The sequence below is a fragment of the Glossina fuscipes genome, unplaced genomic scaffold, assembly GCF_014805625.2.
Source record: "Glossina fuscipes isolate IAEA_lab_2018 unplaced genomic scaffold, Yale_Gfus_2 3, whole genome shotgun sequence".
Taxonomy (NCBI): Eukaryota; Metazoa; Arthropoda; class Insecta; order Diptera; family Glossinidae; genus Glossina; species Glossina fuscipes.
In genome coordinates this window covers 10563185-10587019 of record NW_023998417.1, presented here as the reverse complement: position 1 = coordinate 10587019, position 23835 = coordinate 10563185, and the positions used below count along the sequence as shown (strand labels likewise).

The following is a 23835-nucleotide window of genomic DNA, read 5'->3' as shown; positions in this document are numbered from 1 at the left end:
TAAAAATAGATCACGCGTCTTCTACAAAGAACCGACATGGTTTGTCGTTAAGCTAATACCATATTCGCAATGAAACTCTTTTTGGGATGGAACTTTAACAATTATCTACCAGAAAAGTATTTATAATATTCATTGCAGAAGTAATGATTTAAGGTGACCAGAATTTGAGCGAACTTCGAATTCTGGCAAATTAAAGGAGAAGTAAATGAGCGAACTTCGAATTTTGTTCTTTAGAGAGTAAGTAATTGAAAACAACCACTTGTTAGAATGTAAATATTGGAAATATTTATTCTCCTCTCTCCACATCAAGGGTATTAGAAATATTCCTCTCAGAAATAAAATGGATTAAATTATCTAATGAATGTATAAATGAATGATTAATTTAATGACTGAATGAATAGTCGAATGGATTAATATATGAATTATTGGATAAAAGAAGGAATGAACGAATGAATGAATAAATGAATCAGTGAATGAAAGAATGCATGAATGAACGTATGCATGGACGAATGAATGAGTGAATAAATGAACGTTCGCACAGTCTTTTAGTCCAAATACGCTTTTACATTTGGATAATCGAGTTTTTGGAGTATTTCGGCAGCAAGCTTCGTATTGTTAAAAGCTTGTGTTAGTTCTATCCTCACGCAAAACAAGTCGAACTTTTCACAACGTGAACGTAGGGTTTTTTATTTAGGATTTAGGTTAGTGGAATTGTCTTTTTCATTCAGTATTACTATGCGTCCGCTTTCATACGCTACATTGTAATAATTTTAATAAACCAAATATGTTTTAACGTATATTTGAATATTGTTTATATAATTAATAAACCCTACGAAACTATTCGTAGTAAATACATCGAAGTATAAATTTTTAAATCGATCGTAATCATATATCTTTATATTAAAAAAGTTTCTCAAAAACCATTTCAACCGAAAAAGCAAATGAAAAAATCACACAAATTCTAAATTCTAAAGTAAAAATAAATTTCTTGATTGATCAGTAATTAAATGCTAAACTATTTTAAATTATAAATGAAAATTGTTTTTTTTTTTTTTTGTAATTTACATTAATTTAATAATTTCGCTTCACTTTTAACGCGATATTTATGTATTTTTGATGGATCAATGGAACAAACGCGAAATTCATGTTACATCATCATCGATCTGTTGCCCTTGAACCGGTCCTTGTTCTTCGACCTGCTGTTGTTGATCTTGGACCTGCTGTTGTTGATCTTGAGATTGCTGTTGTTCTTCAACCTGCTGTTGCTCTTGCGTTTGCTGTTGCTCTTGTGTTTGCTGTTGTTCTTCAGTTTCATGTTGCTCTGAAGAAGTTTGCTGTTGATCTTCAGCTTGCTGTTGCCCGGAAGCATGCTGTTGGTCTTGTGCTTGCTGTTCCACTGCTTGGCGAGCCAGTTCACCGTCTTGGAGTTCTCTTTCGATATTAGCATTATTATTATTTTCAGCAATTTCGTTAATGTTATCAAAATTGAAATTTCTTGACAAATGTCGATTGGATTCGTTTAAGATGTTTTCAGTCTCTTCTACATTCTGGTGTATATGTACTGGCGCAGTGCTGCACCTTGGTGTCTCTAGTAAAGAATCGCTGAGTATACTGCTCGTGCTTGACGATATGTCCTCCAAATACGGATGCATTACAAGTGCTGTAAGACGAGGATGTCTTTGATGGTGGTGTTCCAAAATCTGTTGATTATGTTGATTTTGTTGTTCTTCTATATTCTGATCCAGATTAGCATTGCCGACGGAAGTAGTATCGCCAAAAGGTTGAGCTTCTAATTGAACATCTTTAGGCTCTTGTATGATTCCCTCGCGAACTCGTGTCAATGTCAAATTTACATTTTCATCATCGCCGCGATTCCCATCATGTGGTTGAAATGCTTTTTTGCTGGCAGTTGGAACTTCTAAAACATTTGGTACTGGCGGTGTTTCATCGGCCTCTTGATTAGGGATAGCTAATGTTGGCGAAAAGTTAACACTACAACCGGCTGCAATCGATGAGATTGTTAAATCCGTCGGCTGACTTGTTTGGGGAGCCTGCATAATTTGAGTTAAATCGGTTTTGCCGCGGTTACTGTCAGGCTCATATTTCACGGGAGCCTGATTAGTCCCCGTTTCTGTGACCATCGCGTTGATGTCGGCAACTGGCAAATCATTTTCGCTATGCTTTGGTATGTCAGTACACTCTTGCTGGGGTTGCTGATTAGTTGTAACGTGTGCTGTACAAACACTGCTTATAATGAAAGGAGTTTGCGGATTTCCTATCACTTCAGTTGGAGATTGGAATTCAGCTTTAAGATTTATATCAGACGTTTCATCCTCAGCATGATTCGCATCCAGTGCTGGCGGTAATTCCATTTCACGATATTCCCTTTCCTCTTCCTCTTCTTCAATTTCATCGTCCTCCTCGTCAGACTCCTCGTCCTCTTCTTCATCTATGTCATCCTCGTCATCATCATCGTCGCCATAATTGCATTCATCGTACTCTTGTTGATTTTCTAACTCTTGATTGGAATTATTAACAAAGAATTTCTTAGCTTTTAAGCCGTTTATAGTTTGCATAGAGCTCATCTGAACGTCATGAATATCCAGATCTTTCTCTTGTTTAATTTTTATATTAGCAAAATCAATCTCTTCGCTAACATAGTCGTGCATAGAAGAAAGTTTTGCGATGTTTTCATTCTCTTCTACCGAATCATCGAGTTCATCTGTCGTTAGCTCTGTAAGTTCATCCGAATAGCCGCGATTCTGAGGCTCGGCTTTTATAAACACTGGCATCATTTCGGGAGTAGATGAATGTTCTAACATTGAAACACCTCCATGTATTGAAGAAATTTGCAATTCTGCTGTTTGAGTATTAGATACTTTACAAATTCTTCCAGCTGTAGATTTGCAAGCCTTATTACGTCCTTTCGTCCATTTGACTGGTGCCTTTTGTTTAATTTCTTTGCCTAAAATATCACTTTGCTGTTCGTCAAGATGCTCATAATTTTCGTTTACACTGTCCTCTTCCATAGTGCTTTGCAATGAAGAATTTTCAACAGCTGCAGTCGATTGCATTTCTACGCCGCCAGTAACAAGTGTTATTTTAAGTAAATTATCTAATTCCTCTCTATTCGGTTTAATGTCCTCCTCAAAAGGCATCAAATCGCGATTCAATGTTTCTTCTATTTGATCGTCCTTAACGGAGCTACTATTGAATTCCACGCCTTCGGAAATGCGAGCAATTTTCAACTGCATCATGGGTATAGACGTCATTATGGTAGCCTCGGGTTGTGGGTTTAACTCAACAGTGTTCATATCTGTCTCCATATCGATTGGTTCGGTTTTTATGCATAGGTTTGCCTCTTGCACTTCTTCCCCACTAACAGCTTTCACGTTTTCATAATCGTTGGTCGTCTTCTCTTTCTCTTTGTGTTTCTTCTTCTTTTTACGTTTTTCGGCACGTTTCTCTGTGGTTTGATCCACCAACGAGGAATTCAGTTGACCGTGTTCCTTTTTGATTTTTAACTTTAATACCGGCATTTTATTAGAATACTCTGCATTGGATGCATCCGAGTTCCCATAAGACAAATCATGAACTTCTTGTTTAATTTTCGCTGTTTCCCCGATTTCAGCATTCGACATTTCTTGGTCATTGCTGTCGTCATTGTGATCAGCGTAATCCCCATCGCTATGATTGTTTTCGTCCGTGTCTTCCTGTTCGTTGGACTCTCGCTCATTAGACTCAAGACCGCTGTCTGTTACTGATACCGATAAATCTGTATCCATGTGCATTTCTGGTTCATGTTTAATGCTCACTAACGTGTCAAATGTAGACTTGAGCAATTCGTCTACTCGTTTGAAATCCTTTTTCGAAACTCTATTCTTACTACTCTTCTTTGCAGTTTCTTCTTGTTGGTTGCTACCTGAGACAACTGTAGAGGAATTAGCTGCCCTTAGCATGGGTGATCCCAGGCGAGTTAACGACACCACTGGATTCATATTAAGAGCCGCTCCTGAATATCGGCCATATTCTTCGGCTGCCGCTTCAACTTCATTCTCATTTTTAATTCGTACAGAATCTTCCATAGCAGCCACTGCAGGCAATATGTGTTTGGAATAGTTTAAATAGACCTTCGCGCACTGAGCGGAATGTTTCAAATATTCACTTTCAGAACGTTGTAAACGATTACAACCAGCACAGCGTTTAGTGTGCACCGCACATGGATGAATGTTGTAAAGAAAATTCGTGGCATAAGAATTTTGACATTGAGGACATTCACGATCCAAAACAAGCAAGGCAGGTGGTGTTTCAAAACTATGATCCCGCAAGTGCCTGCAAAATTAAAGAATATTTTTAAAAATATTTTCTCCTATGGAAAGTAATACTTACTTGGCATATGCATAAAAGCTCAAAACCCTTTCATCGCACAAACCGCATTTGTAGGGAGTCTTAGAATGTCTATGCCAAAGCTGGTGATTCTTGATGTCGAAGTTTTTATTAAGAATCTCATCACAAGCTGTACAAACATACCTCTCCACCCTAGGTATGTGGCTGGTGCGAAGGTGTGTTTCCAATTTCGCCTTGCTAGCAAAACGTTCTGGACATATAGTGCAAATCTGCTTCAGTTTTGAGGAGGGCGTAACGACTGCAGCAGTACCACCCGGCATAGTTGTAATTAAATTAACGCTAGCACCAGGCTCTTCCTTAATTTCTTCTTTTCTAAAAAATCGTATTAAGACAAATTTGTCAGTTACTTTACTGCTTAAAGCAAATTATTGTATATAATGGCGTTATCAAACCTTACATTTCTTCTTTAAATTCCGCAGTCTTATTGTCAATATTAGATAGTTTTTGTTTGTTAACCTTCTTGAGGGCTGTCTCTTTAAGGGCTTGCGAAGCTAAGCGTAACTTTTTATTGCTTACTGCGGCATTGGCTGATGTCTCTTTTTTTACTGTTACGTCTTCTGATTTCCTTTTACGATTATTAGCCTTATTAATTAACACTGAAGAAGAACTCATTTCCTCTTTAATTGATAACTCGGTTTTAATATCTAACACGGGAAGTTGCTTTTTAATTTCTTGATGTTTGAGACCTAAAAGTTTGCGTGTTTGTGCATTGGTAGCATAGCACATGTCTCTAAACTCATAAAAATCATTAATCTTTTCCACACACAACGTGCACATTGTTTGAGGCATCTTATCATCTTTCGATACCTAAAACAGGACCATTGGAAATCGTTATATTTCTAGTTAAAGAAATAAATTTTACACAAACACAGCCTACCGTCAGACCAATTAATTCTTGAATTTTTTGCGATAATTGGGGTTCAGCATCCACCATTATGGGGTCCTTTTCTTCTTCATTTTTGTTTTCTGTTAAAATCTGCACCATATCAGGATGATCCATGCCGCACAAGCGACATATTTTATATAAATTTGCTTTAAGTTTTTTGTCAATTTTTATAGCGAAACGTTCCATTTTTTCAACTTTGTGTGCAATTATCATAAAGCCAAAAAATACTTTTTCAATATTTATGTGTTTTATTTGAGAAAAAAGATAAAATCCCAAATTTTCGAGTTCTTTAAAACATTTTTTCTTATGCGGCACAAAAAAAAATTGCTCGCAGAACTACGAAATTGGAAAAATTTTTACATTAGACAAAATGCATCAGCAACCCCTCTGTATTTTGTTTCCTTCTTTCTTTTAACGCTATTTTCATATCTGTCACTTTTTCACTTTCTACACTTGCTGCTTTTTCGTAAACATACATTTTCAATAGGAGAGGACTTAGTAAATCTTAAACGGTATAGGGTGTCTCTTAAAAATGGTAAATTCCGTAATGGCGTACGTGAAAGAAAATAACATTTTTTTTATATTCACAATTCTATTTTCTCTGTTTTCCAATTCGATATTATAACTGTTGTTTATAATTTAGAATCATAGAAGAGCTTATTCTTCCTTACCCCTCCAATGAAAAAGCTCTAAAGGATTGCTACTCTTTAATAAATCTCAATTTGTTTTCTACATTACCTTTTAACCTTTTAATATTATATATACATTAATAAGATTTGATATTTTAGTACGTCTTTCATTCATTTCCGTTAGCGTTTTTCATTCCAAAGCCATTACTGGTCCAAATCACAACGTTCCGCACTTTCAAAATGTTCAATTTTCGTTTCGGTCGTTTTCGTTTAATCTCATTATTGGCATATGTATGTTTTTCATTTTTACACTAGAATTGAAAATAAAACTCTGGAGGTAATCTGTAGGTAGCTGAAAGTTAACTTACATTTTTACCAAACAGTTGAGTACAACAGCGAAAGCTAATTTTTAGTAAATGATTATTTCCTTGTTTCATATGCGTTCACTTTGCCCCCCATCTAATCTCCCCTGCAACTTGTATACACTGCCCTCCATTATTTCTAAAAACATATAATGATACTTATTATCCTTATAAAGTTCATATAATATCTACTGGAAATTGTATACCATCCGGTGGGAATGAAACAAAATTCGTTAAACGCTTTGTGGGTTTATTATGAGAGCAAATTGAAACGCATCTGCTATTATCTATTATTATATGTATATATATATATATATATATATGTATATACCAAAAACAGAGTTGTTGACATAACGATTGACAATTGACGGCAAAAAGATTATTGCATAAAAATGGCGTCAACTAATGAGGAAGAAATCGTTTCACAAGAACTTCAAGGTGAGTTTTCTCCTTAAATTATTGTTTTGGGAAGCTTAATAAGACTCTCAAAATATCCGCCAATGCTTAAAGTGTGAATTGTTATCGAAATTTTACAAATTTCGGTGTTTTTGACTTCAAAGATTATACAGTGAAAATTAGTGCGAACGCCACATGACATATAGAAAATTGGAAGAATAAAACGTGAGACAGCAAAAGCTTCAAAAAAGGCGGCATATATTTCTTTGTGTTGTGCTTGCATAATAAAAATTCGTTAATTAAAAAACCAATTATAGGGCGTCGTACTCGTTCCGGTCGTAAATTGACAAGCTCTCAAATATGTCCTGTTACCCCCTCAAGATCATCAAGACGTAACGCTAGAAAACAGGCGCAAGAACAGGTGAGTGCGTGTTGACAGCAGCAGATCAATGTTTTCTAGAAATAAGTATGAAGACAATTATTTGCTAAAGACTTGCATGTGAGACGTAGTTCCATGTGCAAATGATTTGTCCAATCTGAAAGGAAAGGACAATTATGATTTTTGCAAGGGCCAACTGATCATTTCAATCTTCTAAAGTCATAAATTTGCAGTGACGCACGTGGTAAAAGAAAGCGTTTTCATTTCCAAATTTTTCAGTTAATCGAACACACCGTGGAAGAGAATAACAGCATACACACTCTTCAGGAAGAACAGCAACAGGAAGAGAACTCTGCTATTATTCAAGAGATGTTGGCTGAAGCGGCTCAAGGTGTTCTTATGGACCCTGAGAATCAATGCCATGTAGCTGAAATATTGGAAGAAGAAGTGGTAGAAGAAATTGTGACCACTGTTGAGGGAGAAGAATGCATAATTTATGAAGATCCCGAGCAGATACCACGTGAAGAAATGGATATGTACGAAGTGGTTCAAGAAGAAAATCCAGTCGTTAGCTCGGAAACAGCCATAGATGAAAAAAGTTCTTCATTTCCTTTCGGTACGGTGTGCGCACAATCGGAAACCTCAGAAGATGCTGGCGATCATCATGCGAATCTTGACAACAATGGCGGAGTAGAAAATTCTTTGCTGGCTTCGCTGGCTGGAGATAACGCGAACAGTTTACCTTCGGTGGGCGGAGGTGAATCTGAAACCGATGGCAGCAAACGAGAAGAATTTGAGCAAAGCAAAGTTATAGAAAATTGTGAAAAAATGGAATCAGATGATTCCTTGTCAGAGCCGGCTATCGCTGAGGAGCTCAATGCCGGGATGGACGGAAGTGATGCCACAATTGTCAACACGGAAATGGTGTCCGAAGACGAACTTCCGTTACCTACCAAACCGGAAATAAATGACGCTGAAGAAGTCTCAGATGAAGAATTGCCAGCGCCTCAGCGAGCTGAGCTTCCAGCCGATGCTGAAGTAATATCGGAAGACGAATTACCCGCATCTACAAATATGGGTGATAAGCATAGCCCATCACCGTCTCAGAGTGATGAAAGTGGTATCACACGTAAGAAACGTAAAGCTGACGATATTAATGAGACAATATCAATAAAAATTGAGAAAGATGAGACAAGCAAAAAAAAGGACGAACAATATAATCCCATGAGTCCTACATGTGAAAGCAATGATTCTCCACCAGTCGAAAAAAAAGCTAAATTTGAGGGTAAGAGCGCATTAAGAAAAATATAGTAACAACATCATTACTCATTTACGCTTTCGATTGGTTCTTGCAGAAAACATAGACAACAAAGATAAAGACAAACGCAAGGATAAAGAAAAGGAGCGTGATAAGGAGAAAGATGGGGTAAAAGAAAAAGATAAGGAGCGCGATAAAGATAAAGAAAAGGAAAGAAAGAAATTGCCTGACTTAGATAAGTACTGGAGGGCAGTTAAAGACGATCCGGCCGATTTTACCGGTTGGACTTACTTGTTACAATATGTAGATAACGAGGTACATTTCTTTTTCATTCTAAATATAAATATTTGGTTTACGATCTCTATGGAAAATACGAGTCCCAATAAACGTTTTTATATATGTATTTAGTCGGATGCCGAGGCGGCTCGTGAAGCCTATGACGCTTTTCTTGCGCATTATCCTTATTGTTATGGTTATTGGCGTAAATATGCCGATTATGAGAAGCGCAAGGGTATTAAAGTCAACTGCAACGCGGTGAGTACCTTTCGAATTCAATCAAATACGTTTGCAATTTGTTGTATTTTTCAATATATATATTATAATGCAATTTATTATAATTTAATAAAAATTCATTCAATAAAAAAGAACTTGATGAAAAAAACACAACAACTGCAGCAAAAATTAGAAATTACATGATGTGAGCGAAAGCACCTGCAAAGTGTAGGCGAAATATATAGATACTTTAGCTACATACCGTGTGACTGTAGCTGCGCGGGGGGAGGGATTTTCATCAGAGTTAATTTTTTAACCTAATTCCGCCAAAACAAACGAAACTAAACGTTTCACAATCGCTTAAATGATTTCTTTTCTTTTTTCTATATATATTTTGTATATCACGATTTCTGTATTAATTTACTTAAAAAAAAAAAAAAAAAATTCATGCATTTGTTTTGTTGTATAACCAGTTAAAGAAATGTTTTAAAAAACCGTTCCAAAGATTAATCTTCCATTAATTATTACCACTACCACAACATTCAGGCGTAAGTACAAATGAATTTAAATGAAATTCAGTGCAACTTGTGAATTATTACGTATTGTTTTGAGTGTTGCAAGTAAGCATTTTATTATACGTATTTTTTAAAGTATCTATTTAAAAAAAAAAAAAAAATAAAACAAAAAACAGGTATTTAAGTTAGTTTCTAAGTTGAATTTTCAAATTTTAAACATATATAGTTTTGCCCTTCACAGCAAAGTATAAATGTGCATAGGAGGCATTAAATTGCGTTATTTGTGTGTGTATCTGTGTTATTTATGCGCGTGTGTGTGTGTGTATATATATATATATATATATATATCTCCTCTTCCACTTGTTACTGAAGAGCTCCTATCCCCCGTTCCTTTTCCAATTTTTCAAACGAAATACTTGCACCCTTTTTATTTATTCGAAAATAAAAGGAAAACTTATTAAAACCCAAATATTTTAATTGCGAAACTCAGCATTTCAAAGAAGCATGTACTTTCTTCACAGCTAAGGTCAATACGTTCAATAGTCATACATTGTTTGGGAGGGGGAAATTGAGCATCTTTTGTAATTTGCTACTGCTTTCTCGTTACAACTCAACTTCTATACCATGCCATCTAATAATAATAATTTATTTTAAAAAATTGCTTGAGTTCATCTAATCAGCGAAATGTTTTAGAGAATAGAAATTTCGCATTTAAAAAAAAAAAATTGATTTTTCGTAGACAAGCCTATAGATTGTGCTACATGTGCTGCGTTTTGCCTGCTCCTCCATCCCCAAGTAATAATAGGTATAAAAGACCTAAGAGAAGTTTGTTCCTAACATTCAAGGAAATTTCCATCAGAATCATTATAAATATACATCAACATGCTTGACTAGAATATGATTTAGATACCATTTAGCGATGTCTGTCCTCCTCTCTTGTTGAACATCTCGGACTCCGATTGGAATAGAAGGTTAGAATTTGACAGAAATTTTTTCACTTAATTACTACAGAACATTTTCCATGTCAAACAGATTCATAATAAGTAAAACAAGTAAGAACACTTTAGTGGAGCACGGTCCACGATTAAATACCCCACGCTGCCGTACACTTAATCAAATGACGAGTCTTCAAATTAGGCTGTAATTATATCTGACACCACTTGTAGTGAAGAGTATATTAAGTTAGTGCAAACGTACGTAACATGTAGAAGGGCTTAAGTTAGACTCATCTTTTATTACATCGATCCAGTTAGAATCATAATCTAAATTGACCTAAGCCTGTCTGCATGTGTAAATTTGTGTTCAAGCTACAGGTCGCAATTTCCGAGATATTTTTTGATGAAAATTTGGTACAATAACGTGTTTCGACCCAAGGACGAACGCTATGTTACGACCATCCCAGTCCTCTTCTAAAAAGTCGTTATATGGAAAAAAATTGCAATTTTCAAAATTTCTCGGCAAAAGTGACTAAATAGTAATACTTTGGCATTCTAAATTGGTATAAAAACTTTGGAATGGGTGGGGCAATTTTGGAACCCCCTCTCAACGTGAAATTAATTTCATATTTCCAAAAGGTATAATTTTATATCCTTCATGTTGCAAATTATGTCATAATAGCAATGTAGCATAAAAAAATTAATTGCACCAAATTTGAACCATTTCGGCCTATTTTTTGAATCCTACATTAATAAGGACTTTCACAAAGATGAATGAATCCTTTGTGGATTAGAAAAGCCTAAGTTTTAATATGTGGTGATGAAAATTTACCCATAATAGTAATTTCATACAAAAATAAAAATTGCGTTAGACAATGTGGTGTAGGGTATTTAAACATTGGCCTTGCCCGACTATAATGTTCTTACTTTTTCTTTAATAGCATTCGTCTTTGGACCAAAACTCTGCAGTGTATCAAATCTCATTGAAATATCTTAAAAATTTCAGACCATAGATTGAATACTAGAATACAAAAGGTACTGATGTAACGGATGAATAAGCTTAGTTCGATTCAGAAAGTGATTCTAAATTGATCAGTATGAAAAAAGGTCCGTCTCTTCCAGACTAAGTTTGAAAGTTGAATTAAGCATCGAGAAATGTTTCTGGAATCCAAATCGAAAATGCCCGTGTGGGTAGACTGACCGACTTACTTACCTACCTACTTCATTTTTTTTTCCTATTTTTACAATGAGGAGCGATCTACTCATTTCGTCAAAACGTTTGCAACACTCACAAGGAAGCTTCGCAGATCCCTCAAAGTATACATTTTCTTGATCAACTTCAAATCTTGGAACGATATAATCATGTCCATGTGTCCGTCTGCTCCACTGTGTAGGTCTGTAGTAAATGTTCTTCTGCTGGGAAATATGAAGATATCGTCTACAAATTTGCAAAAGGATTTAAAAATGATCAAAATCGGTCAAGGGACACACAGGCAACTAAGTTGTGAACAGCTTTAAATTCCGTATCTTTTGCTTAGTAGTCATAATATACAATACATACCGCAAACAAAATCCAATTTTCTTTCGAAAATGTACAAAATCAACCGCGCTCCCTCAATATCATAGAGTATGAAAATTTAGTTATTTTTGTTATGATAACGGTGATGTATATCTACAAGATTCGGTTTTGACCGAAATTAGATTTTCTTTCTTGCTAAAGTTATTTTGGTTTTTTTTGCATATCATGGATGAAACAACTTCTAAAATTGACTTGTATAGCAAATCTAACCTTCAGAAGGTCCAAGTTATCATATGTGCGTTAGCATTTCAAGCTATCAAATGTGTACGTATTCTCAAAAATCGCTAAACCAATAACAATAATTCCGTAAACAAAAGCTTCCAATTTCATCATGAAACTCTGTCCGTCCCTCATTCTTGTCTAGTAAAATGAGTAGTAGGACTAAATCCTTTGAACATAACTTTATTGGATTCATTCTTGCTTTCTTGTTTTGGGTTTTCTTCTTTTCTCCACACACACGTGCGCACGTATAAACATACAGAAAATTTTTGAAAAAGTTCCACTAAAAAAACAAACCATAGGACAGTTAAGTATCTGTGAATTACATGTTATATTATTTGAACTTGTGCCAAAGTCTTTCTTTCTTTCTATTTTTCTCGCTCTCTTCCAATGAATCCTTCGTTGAAATTACTACACCGACTCTCAATATAAATCGAAAATGATTCATAAAGGTGTTTGAACGTGGCTTAGAAGCTATACCCCTATCGGTGGACTTGTGGATACATTATTTAACACATGTGAAAAGTAATCATGCCGATCAAGAGGATTATATACGTTCGCAATTTGAACGTGCCGTCGAGGCGTGTGGTTTGGAATTTCGTTCAGATAAGCTCTGGGATGCCTATCTAAAATGGGAAAATGAGAATAAATGCTATCAGCGTATGGTCAAAATATATGATCGTTTATTAGCCATTCCAACCCAAGGTTACAGTGGTCACTTCGATAAGTGAGTAGATTTCACTTTTTCTTTTCTTTTTTTTTTTTTTTTTTTGTGTGCGTCTGTTTGTGTGGATATGATAAACGTCTCTTGATTAATTTCTTTAAAAAAAAAATTTTTTTTTTTTTTTTTTTTTTTGTTTAGCTTTCAAGATTTGATTAATCAACATTCAATAATTAATATAATTTCTCCGGAGGAAATAAAACGTATCAGACAAGAGTTGAGAGATGGAAAATTGCCGACTTCTAATCGTTTAAAGTCTCGTCGTGCAAGTTCTAAAGAAAAAGAATCTGAGCATAGAGAAAAAGACAAATTAAAAGACGAAGAAGTCGGAGACAACAAGGAAAAAGATAAAGATTGTAAGAGTATCAGAGAAGCCGGGCCGATTGATGTCGACGAAAAACTTCAAAGGCCTGGCGATGATCTTACTGATTTGAGTACACTAAGCGAAGACGAGGTATCCTCCATCAAGGACAAAATTGTATCAATACGACGTAAATTACACAAATCAACGGTAGCCGCTGTTACAGCTCGTTGGTCTTATGAAGAGGGTATCAAGCGGCCTTATTTCCATGTTAAACCTTTGGAACGTTGTCAGTTAAAAAATTGGAAAGACTATTTAGATTTTGAAATTGAGAAAGGTGATCGAAAAAGGGTTTTGGTATTATTTGAACGTTGCCTCATAGCCTGCGCCCTGTACGATGAGTTTTGGTTAAAGATGATTCGTTACCTGGAGACGCAACATGATCAAACCGATAATGCTGCCATTACACGAGACGTATATCGTCGCGCCTGCGAAATACATCATCCCGATAAACCTAGTTTGCATTTGATGTGGGCCGCCTTCGAAGAATGTCAAAACAATTTCGATAAAGCTGCCGAAATACTAATTAATCTGGAGAAAAGAGTGCCCAATCTATTACAAGTCGCCTATAGGCGTATCAATGTTGAACGCCGTCGTGGCGATCATGATAAATGTAAGGAGCTTTACGAACACTACATTAATGCAGCCAAAAATAAGAATATTGCAGGCAGTTTGGCCATTAAATATGCGCGTTTCTTGAATAAGATTTGCAATGATTTGGAGGGCGGGTTACGCGTATTGAGGCAAGCTTTGGAGAAAGATTCAGCCAATACGCGGGTAGCTTTGCAAATGATCGATTTAGCTTTGCAAAGGCAGCGAGTAGATGAGGACGAGGTAGTTTTGATTATGGACAAATTTATGGCCCGTGAAAATATTGATCCCGAACAAAAAGTGCTGTTTGCTCAACGTAAAGTGGAATTTTTAGAGGATTTTGGCAGTACTGCTAGAGGCCTTCAAGATGCCCAGAGGTCCTTACAATTAGCCTTAAATAAAGCCAACGAAGCTAAAAAGAAACGGTAAATATATACTTCACCAACCGGATAAATCATAATGTAATAAATTTTTGTAATTTTATGTATATGTAATTGAAGCGATTCTAGTCCCAGCCGCAAACCTGCGAAAGACGTTAGTTCAATTTCAACTTCAAATCCAGTTAACTACAATAATGGTTCCGTGCAGAATACTGCAAATTACAATTACAATTCGGGTAATTCCACAGCTTATTACGGGCAACAGAATAATAGCGGTTCTTATCCTCCACCTCAGTCCTATGACAACTATTATAATCACTGGCAATATGGCTCTGGGTATAGTGGTTACGGTCAATGGAGTGGCTACGGTAATTATTATTGAAAATGTGGCCCCATGGGGGAAAATACAAATTCTTCACTTCATAATTGGTTTAAGTTTTGCGATTCCCAACACGATAATTATATACAATAATTATAATTATAATTAATAATTTTTTTCTAGTTTAAGTTTTCTTTTTCTTTCTTTTTTTTTTTTCTCTCTCTTTTTCATCGTCGACCAAGAAAATACACTCAAATATACATATGTACCTGTAGTAGGTACTACGTATATTGTGTGTATCCTAATATAACAGAAAAGGAATTCATTTACATATTTAAGTCGTTTTTGTTCTTGTTCTTCTTAAACAATTTTTGAATCTTTTTCAACTTTAAATTATCACCACTACTCTAGAAGCGTAAGATTTCGGTACGAACTCTCTCAGCTATGAATGCTGTAACGAATTTGCTTTTTTAATATTTAATACCACAATAAAGAAGCATACATAATAAATATGTAAAAATCACTCGTTTGAAAAATGAGAATGGATGAAATATGATCGGTTGGAAGTTATAATATATAATGTATGTACTTAAGGGGGTTTTCTTTTCGCTCTAAGTGAAAAAAATTTAACAAAAGGAATAAAAGTAACAAACAAAAAATAAATAAAAAATAGAATGAATATTGAAATCGGGTATTTGACGTCTTAGTCAGTTAGTTTACTTTACGGTAAATAGCTTTCGAAATTAAAGATACTTTTCAACCGATCAAATACCACATCAAATGCGCCATCGTAAAATTTCTTACAAAAAAAAAAAGAAGTATTTCGTTAGTACAATTACCAAAAAATGGCCAAAAGAAATAAGTCCGCCAACAGGATTACGGATATTCATAGAAATTCATCTGTTATCTGCTTTTATTGAAGAACTTTTTTCCGTATCATGTCCTTTGTTTATTCTTGTCCTTTGAATTATTTTATAAATTGGGATGATACCATACAATTTTACCATTTTTACAACCGGTAACAAGTAAGGGTTCGCGAGGGCTAAACTTCGTACTTAATACAATGTTTTGATGAACTTTGATCTCCTTGATCACTACCAGTGGACGTGGCTCGCGTTTAATCACTTCAATCGCACTGCTATGACGCGGATATTCTGAACACGTATCTGTAAAGCCCAACAATCGTATACCGTTATCGTATGGCGAGCATATGATACGACCATCGGCCGAAAAGCAAGGCTCCTTAATAAAGCCTTTACCCTTATTAGGTTCAACAATGTAGTACATTAGTTTTTTGGGATTTTGAAATATCTGTCGTCCACCGTACTGACAAGCCCGCACACGAATACGTTCAATTGGTATGGGTGGCGGTGAGTCACTGCTAGAAGTGCTGCTACCATCATTAGAAGGGTCGAGATCCGAAAACGATGAACGTAAGCGAATAGAGGGTGACTCGCCGTCATTGTTTAAAGATAAAGAAATACGTCGTCTAGAGTTACTATTACTATTATTGCTACTGTTTGTGTTGTTGCTTCCCCTTAAAGAAGCATTGCCAGTGCTGTTACGTTGTGCAGTCGCTAAACTAGCTGCCGCTGCTGGCAGCACGCCACTGCTTATAGCGTATACATAATTATAACCAGTTACTGAATTAGAAGTGCGTGCTCTATTCTGACGTATAGCTCGCTCTTCAACGGTAACTTCTGCTGCCCAGATATCGGGCACAAACGATTCTGGACGATTTGCTACTTGTTGTTGGTCATTATTTTGTAAGTTAGCATTGTTTGAAGAACTTGTAGAAGAACTTGATATGGGTGGTGGGGGAGGAGGTGGAGGAGGTGGAGCTATTTGCATGAAAGAAAACATAATAAATTATTGAGAAAACGCAACAATAAATTAATTAACCTACCAGTTCTACCAGTTAAACGTGGCCTCAATGTACGTTGTCTGCGACTTATGCTGTAACGTACTTCATCTGTAGAATCGCCACTTTCCTCATCTGCCAGATGATTGGGTAACTCATCATTACTCCCACATGTTAGTTTGCGTTTTCGACGTGACGAAGTAGTGTCCACAATGCGTTCAGTAATATCTCCTGGTTCTTCATTAATGTTATGTATACAAGACCATTCAGTTTTTTCATCATAACTTATATTACGACTTAGTATTGAATGGCCACAGGGATGAATCTAATTAGTAAATAATTTTTATATAACTTGCTATCAAATTTGCTTTTTCTCTTTTTTGTTTCTCTGACCTGTAATGCTAAAACAACTTCAGCATCATTGTCTTCAGGGAAATCGGTGACGAGTTCAACACGATTTTTTTTTTGTTTCTTAGAGAAAACATGATCAAATTTAGCAGCTTGTGGTATATACTGATGACCCATTTGCATTAAACGATACATGCTAGGCTATATAACCCATAACGATATTAAAAAATCTGATTAGTCAATATTAACGACCTCACCCTAAAGCCACATAAATCTTTATGAAGTGTCGTCAGATCTAAACTATGTATGATCATGAGATAACCACCAGTGGAACAAATCACCAATTTACTGCCATCAGGCGATAAACGGCAACGCATAAGGCCGCTGGTATGAAAAACTTTTTGATATATTAAACCCTGCTCGGTATGAGAGTTAATGTCCCACGTAAATATACTGCCGTCGAAACCTGATGTGACTAACAGTTTGTCATTTTGCGAATATTCAATATTTTTAACCCAATTAGAGTGGCCATGTAGGCTCCGCACTTTCATTTTCAAATAACGTAAATCCCATAAAGCTACCGTTGTATCATCGGAGCATGTAGCGAACATACGGTCATCTAAAAATCTTAAGAAAAATCAATTAAAAGAAAAATGCAAAAACTCAAGAATGAATGAAATGAATCCGTACTTGATACAATTGACATTGTCTGAGTGTGCATCAGTTATCTTGTGAGTCTGTTTGGTAGTTATAGCATCAAATAGCAATATAGATTTCTTCTCACAGGCAGCTACAAGGACATTGCTGGAAAAATAATATGTATTCATCATAAGTTATTAGTGCTTTTTTCCGAGTTGAAGAGATTAGATATTTAGGAGGTACCCTTCTGGTGAGAATTCCAAATTAAACACTGCTCCAAACTCTGAGACTTGATTGGGTTTATTGTTCAAATCATTCCAATGCTTATGATCTTGTATTGAACTGTAAACACGATGCATTATTAAGTCGCGATCTCCTCGTTGCAATGGCCAGCCATATTCCCGTCTTTGTATCCATCTGTTCAAACTCATTTTCTGCTTTAGCACGTAAAAAGAACTTTACTCTATTTTCCTTTTCTTTTTTTCTTACTTTAATCAAAGTTTGCCCTAGACCCGGCCTTAAAATAACTTTAGAATATTTTTATATCTATAATAGATCTTGCCAGTGTTGTTTCGTTACACTTTAGGACTTGTTATATCAAATTAAATTGTTAAAGACTTTAATATTAATCTCAAGGATAATTGAGGAATTTTTTGTATATTTAATTAAAGCACAAAAATCGCAAAAGTGAAATCAAGACATCTCTTATAAGTATTTTCTGACAATGAAAACAGCTGTTCGATGGGGTTGCCGAAAATATACTCCGTCTAGTCTAGTCAGCGATAACAATATTGCGAATCTGTCACGAATTCATTAACATTCTTTCAATAATTTGATTTGTTATTTTCCTCGATTAAACACAACAAATTTAAAACTAAAAATTCTTAGAAAAATAATTAAAATCACAAAATCGTACATTATGGGTGGTGTACCGAATCCTAATCCAACCAGAGAGAAATTATTACAATTGATCTCCGACAAGGATAGATTGGAGGCCAGGATTAATGACTTTGGCCAAATCTTGATAAATGTATGTGTGTTTCTGTGTGTTAATCTAAATGGATTATTTTGTAAAGAAGCTTAAAGCAGAGAATGTTTTTAACATTTAAAGAATGCCGATATAGGAATGCATGGTCCTCTGGTGGATGTTGAAGGATATCCACGCAATGATATAGATGTGCATCAAGTACGCCAAGCAAGACAACAAATAATTTGCTTGCAAAACGATCATAAAGCATTGATGAATGAAATTGAGAAACTCATGCATAAATTACATGCAGAAACTGGAAGTGGCGAGCAAACGGAGCAAGCTCAACAACAAGATGCCGACAATGAGACAATGGAGGATTCATCGCAAGAGGATCAGCCGTCTATTTCTGAAATAGATCTCAAGGTTATAGTCAGAGTAAATCATGTTGCTCCCGGTTCTCCGGCAGAAAAAGCGGTGAGTTGTTGGGCGGAAACCAAATAACTCAAGTTTAAATAAACATGTGTCCAATGCGTGCCTCTTGCTAATGCCGGAGAGCACGTGTTGATACATTCCTCACCTAGAAATCATTCAGGACGTCCCAGAAAGAGTGTCCACACGTCGATGGAAGTCGATTCGAGTTCTCTCTCGTTGTTCTCAACACATACTATTTATTCAACACAGACTACATAGAAGTTTTTACATTTGTAACAGAGATCGGATATAGATTTTTATATTTTTAACGGAGACTGGATATGGGTTTTTATATTTTTTTATAAATAATGTGTAAGGAAGAAAGTGTGCCAATATTGTACCGCTTTTGCATGTTCACTTACCACTTTTAAAAATCACTAAGTTCAAGAGCACTGAAGTACAAGGACTCTTTGAAAACTAATTTAGACGACCCAGAAGGCCAATTGTAACAGTTGTGCGTAATGACTTGGAATTAGTAACTGACTTGGAGGATGTCAGTAAAAAAGTCAATTGCGAGAAATCCAAAGTTATATAAGAATTCTTTCTCTCCACTTATCCATCTATTTAAAATTTCAAAGTGAAAGTCCTTACACATGAATGAAGAATAAGTAAAAGCAAAATATATAAAAGATAAAATTCGACATAGATTGCCTAGGAGGATCTCCGTGCTTGAGTCCCGACATTTAACTTTAACGACCATTGCTGAATTGGCCCGAACAAATGTAAACCTGGCCAAGACAATGAACAGCCTATTGCTTACGTCAATCGGCGGAGGTATAACATACCGGTAAACGTACAACATTTGTAATCGTAATCTTGCAATTGTCCTTGTTATGAGACGAACCAGGCACAAAAATTGTTTAAGACGTAGTATTAATCGCCTTGTAATACCTCTTTAAAGCTGTGCTTTTTTTATACTCACCAGCAAGGGAGGGAGAAAGGAAGCTTCAGAGACTCTGCAAACATATATAACCTTGACTAGTGTCAAATTTTGGATCCATCTAAGCTTAGTTTTCTATGTATTATCTGTTGTAAACATTCTTCTGATCGCACGGATGAACATATCCGCACCATACGACGTAAACGGCCAATAGACGCGCCCATGATGCATGGGAATGCCTCTATTTCTAGAAGCAAGAAAATTGGTTTTTACTCATTATTTCAAAACTACCAGAAAGAAAAAGTATGATGATAAACTTAAACACTCTATAGTGCGTGTACGAAAGTGGAGGAATTGGTCATGCCCATCCCATGTAATAGAGCATGCAAACTAAATATTTTTCAAGTGTTTTTTTTAAATTAAAGGTCCGTTCTTGTTTTTCTTTTGTTTCACCCTTATGACCTGTCTCTCTTTTTTACCGGAAGAAAGCAAGTAGCGACAAACTGGAGAATGCATTATTCACGCAAAGGAGACTTTGGCCTTAAAAAAAGATCATAATAATAAGAATACTCATTTTTTGCCCAAAAGACCATACATATAAAAAATATTTCGCTTTTTAAAATGTTTCATTTAGGGTTTACGTAATGATGACCATATAGCGCGTTTTGGTACAATTACTTCAAGCAATTTTAATGGTGACCTGCAATCCATAGGAGCACTTGTAAAGCATATGCAAAATCAAAAAATTCCGTTACGAGTTTTGCGCAACGGAATAGTCTTGGATATGATGTTAATACCGCAAAGTTGGTCTGGCCGCGGATTACTAGGTTGTAATATTGTATTAAATGATGATTAATTAATTTGAAGGATATTTTTTTTTATTCTTCGAAGCTTACAAACTCTTAATAATCGTTATTATATTTTTGGGTATTTTTATGATAAATCATTTCTGTATATGAATTTCTTTGTCCTGAAAATAAAATATAGTTTATAAAAAAAAAAAGAAACAGCTTTTATTGAAATTGGATTAAACATCCCTGATAAAAACGGTTACTCTTACTTTACTAACAATTCTTGCTTTACCTTATTACTCTTTCATTGAAAATGTACCAATATCACAATCTCTTTCTCTCCCTCTCTCTCTCTTTCTCGTTAAACGATTGAGGGAAGTAATCAGATATGAATAATTTAGCATTCGCTCTTGTATTCAGCTATTTCGCAAAAACGGCGAAAGTTAACTTTCAGTTACGTGATTACTTCCCCAGGATGTCAGTACAGACTCACTGCTGCCAAGTAACCAAGTTTAGAAGGAGAGAGAACGGGAGAGAGCAAAAGGAAGGAATCTCCGCTCTTGCACTCACTATTTTAACAGTGTTGTCAATGAGACAAGCAAGAAAAAAGCTTACTAATAGAAGTGCCAAGTTTAAAATATATACAAACAATGTGGAATAATTCAGTTAATTCTTTTACCAAGCTTTGCCAGATTTGTTATTTACTTTACGTTTAAATATATAGAGAAAACGTGTTTAAAATCTAAGTATCCTATCCTATAAGTATCCTCCTGCTATTCGGCACATACAACAAATATACTACGAGATTTACGGCAAAACAAAATAGAAACTATTAAAGAAGTTGTTCAATTCCTTTTTTTTTTTACATTATGAAGGAAAAATTTTCTGCACAAGTTCCCTATTCTGCCAAATATATTGCATTTTAAGAAGAAAGAAAGAAAGGAGTTAAATATATATTAATTTAAAAAAATTAGTATATTATTTTAATGAAAAATATATGAATAAATAAAGCATCTTTTTTTTTTGTAATGTGGAATAGAAAAAAAGTGACATAAAATATAAAAGGTTGTATCCTTTTGTGTTCGTGTGTGTTAACTTTACATAATGGTTATATACATGGATATATACGTAAAGACTACAATAAATGATTTCTGTTGTTGCTGCCTTTTAATATTCTGTTCTCTAACGTTATCCATGCGTACAACAATAACGCAGTAACAAAAACCACAAGAGATGCAAACTCAGTCCGTGTAATTGATTGTCTACGTACTTTTTAAAAAATAAAAAAAAGTGTCCGTAAATAAAATAATATATATGTGTGTGAATAACTGTGTAATTCTCGAACTAAACGAAATTTTTAATTACGTTAAAGTGAATGATGGCCATTTCAGTGTCAGCGTCAACGCATAAATAACGATGCCATACAAAATTAGTATCATACAATAAAATTGTAATGAAAACGACATACTTTTTCCTTTAAAGTTCCTAATTAATTAATATAACATTCAGTCTAGGAATATTATTCATTACACTTCACATCTCATACAACGCACAAACACAACACTCTACACAGCTCTAAATAGCAGACATAAAAAAGAAAAAAAAAAAAAAAGAAAAAACAGGTAACCTATATTAAGCTGGTGTAGTTTTTACAACGATAAACAAAAAAAAAAAAAAAAAAAAAATGAGAAAATTATTTGAAAAAGGACTAAGCAAACGAATGCAATTCAAGTGTTCAGAAGAGGATTTATAAAACACGTTAAAAAACTTTTCTTTTTTGCTTTCATTTTTCTCAATTATGATTTGCATTCTTAAGGTAGTTTTTCCATTTAAGGCTCTACGAATGTTTCCTGCTTAAAAGTGCAAATACTCATTAGTGTTTATTAATGTTTATTCTACGTAAAAATCTGTAATAAAACTTCTCGAAGTAGGGGATTTGTGAAATTCAAAGTTTTCTTTGTTATTTCTTACCGTCTAAGCTTGCGTTATTATCTTTTTCTAGTTCTTGAGAACTGTGTCTGACTTCGTCTGACTTTGATTATCAGTCGTAAATTCATTGGCATTTCGGAATCTCGAAACGAACGCCGCATGCGAGTCATGCTGCGGCATTTTGTGCAATTGTAACTTGTTTCTCGAATCATCACGACTTTCGAAAACACAGAGAATGAAGATTTAAGTAAACTTAGGCAATTGCAAAGTCCTGTTTAGTTATTTTATGATATCTGGAGATGCAAGATGCTGGTCGCGGATTTTGGATTGATTTGATAACAGATGGATGCAGCACTAATTTCTCCTCCCTAAAGACGAGTATTTTTGCTACCTCTTTGCACAATTCTGTCGAGTTTTTATATATGTCTTAATACGTGGAAGATCTAACCAGCAGGTCTTGCCTAAATTAAGCATATTTGCTGTAAAGCAAAACGAATGCAAAATATTTCTCTGCTATAAATGCTATAAATAACATAGCAACTCCAAGCCAAAGTCTGACATTCTTCAACAGAGAAGTTCAAATTTCAACATTAAATAAATGTTTTTTTTTTTTTTTAGTTCTCGAATTTCTATATTTAATTTCATTTACAATAAAAAAGCACAAGCAGTTTGGTCTTGCGACAGCATTCATCATCAGAAACGTCCGCAATATAATATTAGTTAAGACGAATTGGTTGATGATTATTGGAATAAACAGTACTTCTTACCTGTATGCAGGTGTAACGGCTTTCCATTAGACTTTTTCATTTCGCTTGAATTAATGGATTAGTTTAGGATAAGATTAAAAGGCGAACGTCAATCCATCCGTTCGAATCTTTACGCTAGCAAAAATTGCTTTACAAAAACAAATTTGACGAGAGCGACAGACCAAGTTCAGACTATAGTAGGTTGTGGTCTTGCGAAATTGATGCATAAAATAAAGATTTCGTATAAGAAAGCAGTAATTAATTCGCTTGCTCGTCCAGCCATTGCTACTGGCAAAAATTGCTTGCATGCTGTATACATTGTTAGCTGACGAAGGCCGAAATAGGCGTGACTGATTCATAATCTTACTTACAATCTATTGTAGATATTTATATAACATTTTTTTAAAAATATTTACAAGCGCCGTTTGTTGATTCAGCTTACTGAGGACTGTAGCGTTCTTATAGTGCTTCCATATATTTGTGCTTTACATCTAGCATAGAGATAGAGAGAAATACAATTAGGATATCATATGTAAAGTGTTTACATTGGAAAGGCTCCAGGAGATGAATAGCGGAATCGATTATGTCATGTTTTTCCATACTTTGTCCGCGTTAGCATAACGTTTACAAGACTCATAGTACAAGAAGGCCAGATTAATCTGAAATGTTTCTTTTACCGCCATTGTCGTGGTTAGTTCCAAAATTGGATCAATGAAAGCAAAATTTTGCGAATTGCTCTTTAAAAATCCTACATAAACAAAGAGGAAGAGA

General features: G+C 35.1%; 4 protein-coding genes across 4 annotated transcripts; 2 read left to right on the top strand and 2 right to left on the bottom strand.

Annotated features, from left to right (window-relative positions):
- Positions 1-915: 915 nt before the first annotated feature.
- On the bottom strand, positions 916-5563 carry LOC119634917. Its single transcript, XM_038029351.1, has 4 exons — positions 5285-5563; positions 4805-5214; positions 4390-4719; positions 916-4332 (listed from the first exon to the last, which is right to left on the bottom strand). Exons 1-4 carry the CDS (start codon positions 5504-5506, stop codon positions 1143-1145), a joined length of 4152 nt encoding a protein of 1383 aa, XP_037885279.1. The 5' UTR covers positions 5507-5563; the 3' UTR covers positions 916-1142.
- Positions 5564-6632: 1069 nt separating this feature from the next.
- On the top strand, positions 6633-14949 carry LOC119634425 (pre-mRNA-processing factor 39). The gene is made up of 8 exons (XM_038028580.1): positions 6633-6722; positions 6998-7101; positions 7339-8344; positions 8415-8632; positions 8726-8851; positions 12510-12784; positions 12920-14155; positions 14231-14949. Exons 1-8 carry the CDS (start codon positions 6677-6679, stop codon positions 14490-14492), a joined length of 3273 nt encoding a protein of 1090 aa, XP_037884508.1. The 5' UTR covers positions 6633-6676; the 3' UTR covers positions 14493-14949.
- A 98-nt stretch (positions 14950-15047) lies between these two features.
- LOC119634426 (DDB1- and CUL4-associated factor 10 homolog) lies at positions 15048-17979 on the bottom strand. The gene is made up of 6 exons (XM_038028581.1): positions 17521-17979; positions 17329-17442; positions 16896-17265; positions 16684-16839; positions 16336-16615; positions 15048-16270 (listed from the first exon to the last, which is right to left on the bottom strand). The coding sequence occupies exons 1-6, from the start codon at positions 17706-17708 to the stop codon at positions 15402-15404; spliced, it is 1977 nt and encodes a 658-aa protein (XP_037884509.1). The 5' UTR covers positions 17709-17979; the 3' UTR covers positions 15048-15401.
- Positions 17980-18111: 132 nt separating this feature from the next.
- LOC119634427 (26S proteasome non-ATPase regulatory subunit 9) lies at positions 18112-20609 on the top strand. Its single transcript, XM_038028582.1, has 3 exons — positions 18112-18307; positions 18389-18721; positions 20233-20609. Exons 1-3 carry the CDS (start codon positions 18197-18199, stop codon positions 20452-20454), a joined length of 666 nt encoding a protein of 221 aa, XP_037884510.1. The 5' UTR covers positions 18112-18196; the 3' UTR covers positions 20455-20609.
- Positions 20610-23835: the final 3226 nt, after the last annotated feature.

Coding starts and splice junctions, on each gene's coding strand:
- LOC119634917 (XM_038029351.1), bottom strand. CDS start 5,506: ATGATAATTGCACACAAAGTTGAAAAAATGGAACGTTTCGCTATAAAA. Junction 4,720..4,804: donor GCGGAATTTAAAGAAGAAAT/GTAAGGTTTGAT, acceptor ACGATTTTTTAG/AAAAGAAGAAATTAAGGAAG. Junction 4,333..4,389: donor AGCTTTTATGCATATGCCAA/GTAAGTATTACT, acceptor TTAATTTTGCAG/GCACTTGCGGGATCATAGTT.
- LOC119634425 (XM_038028580.1), top strand. CDS start 6,677: ATGGCGTCAACTAATGAGGAAGAAATCGTTTCACAAGAACTTCAAG. Junction 6,723..6,997: donor CGTTTCACAAGAACTTCAAG/GTGAGTTTTCTC, acceptor AACCAATTATAG/GGCGTCGTACTCGTTCCGGT. Junction 8,852..12,509: donor TTAAAGTCAACTGCAACGCG/GTGAGTACCTTT, acceptor TGATTCATAAAG/GTGTTTGAACGTGGCTTAGA.
- LOC119634426 (XM_038028581.1), bottom strand. CDS start 17,708: ATGAGTTTGAACAGATGGATACAAAGACGGGAATATGGCTGGCCATTG. Junction 17,443..17,520: donor TTGGAATTCTCACCAGAAGG/GTACCTCCTAAA, acceptor TTATTTTTCCAG/CAATGTCCTTGTAGCTGCCT. Junction 16,616..16,683: donor AAGTTGTTTTAGCATTACAG/GTCAGAGAAACA, acceptor TTTACTAATTAG/ATTCATCCCTGTGGCCATTC.
- LOC119634427 (XM_038028582.1), top strand. CDS start 18,197: ATGGGTGGTGTACCGAATCCTAATCCAACCAGAGAGAAATTATTACAA. Junction 18,308..18,388: donor TTGGCCAAATCTTGATAAAT/GTATGTGTGTTT, acceptor TAACATTTAAAG/AATGCCGATATAGGAATGCA. Junction 18,722..20,232: donor GTTCTCCGGCAGAAAAAGCG/GTGAGTTGTTGG, acceptor TGTTTCATTTAG/GGTTTACGTAATGATGACCA.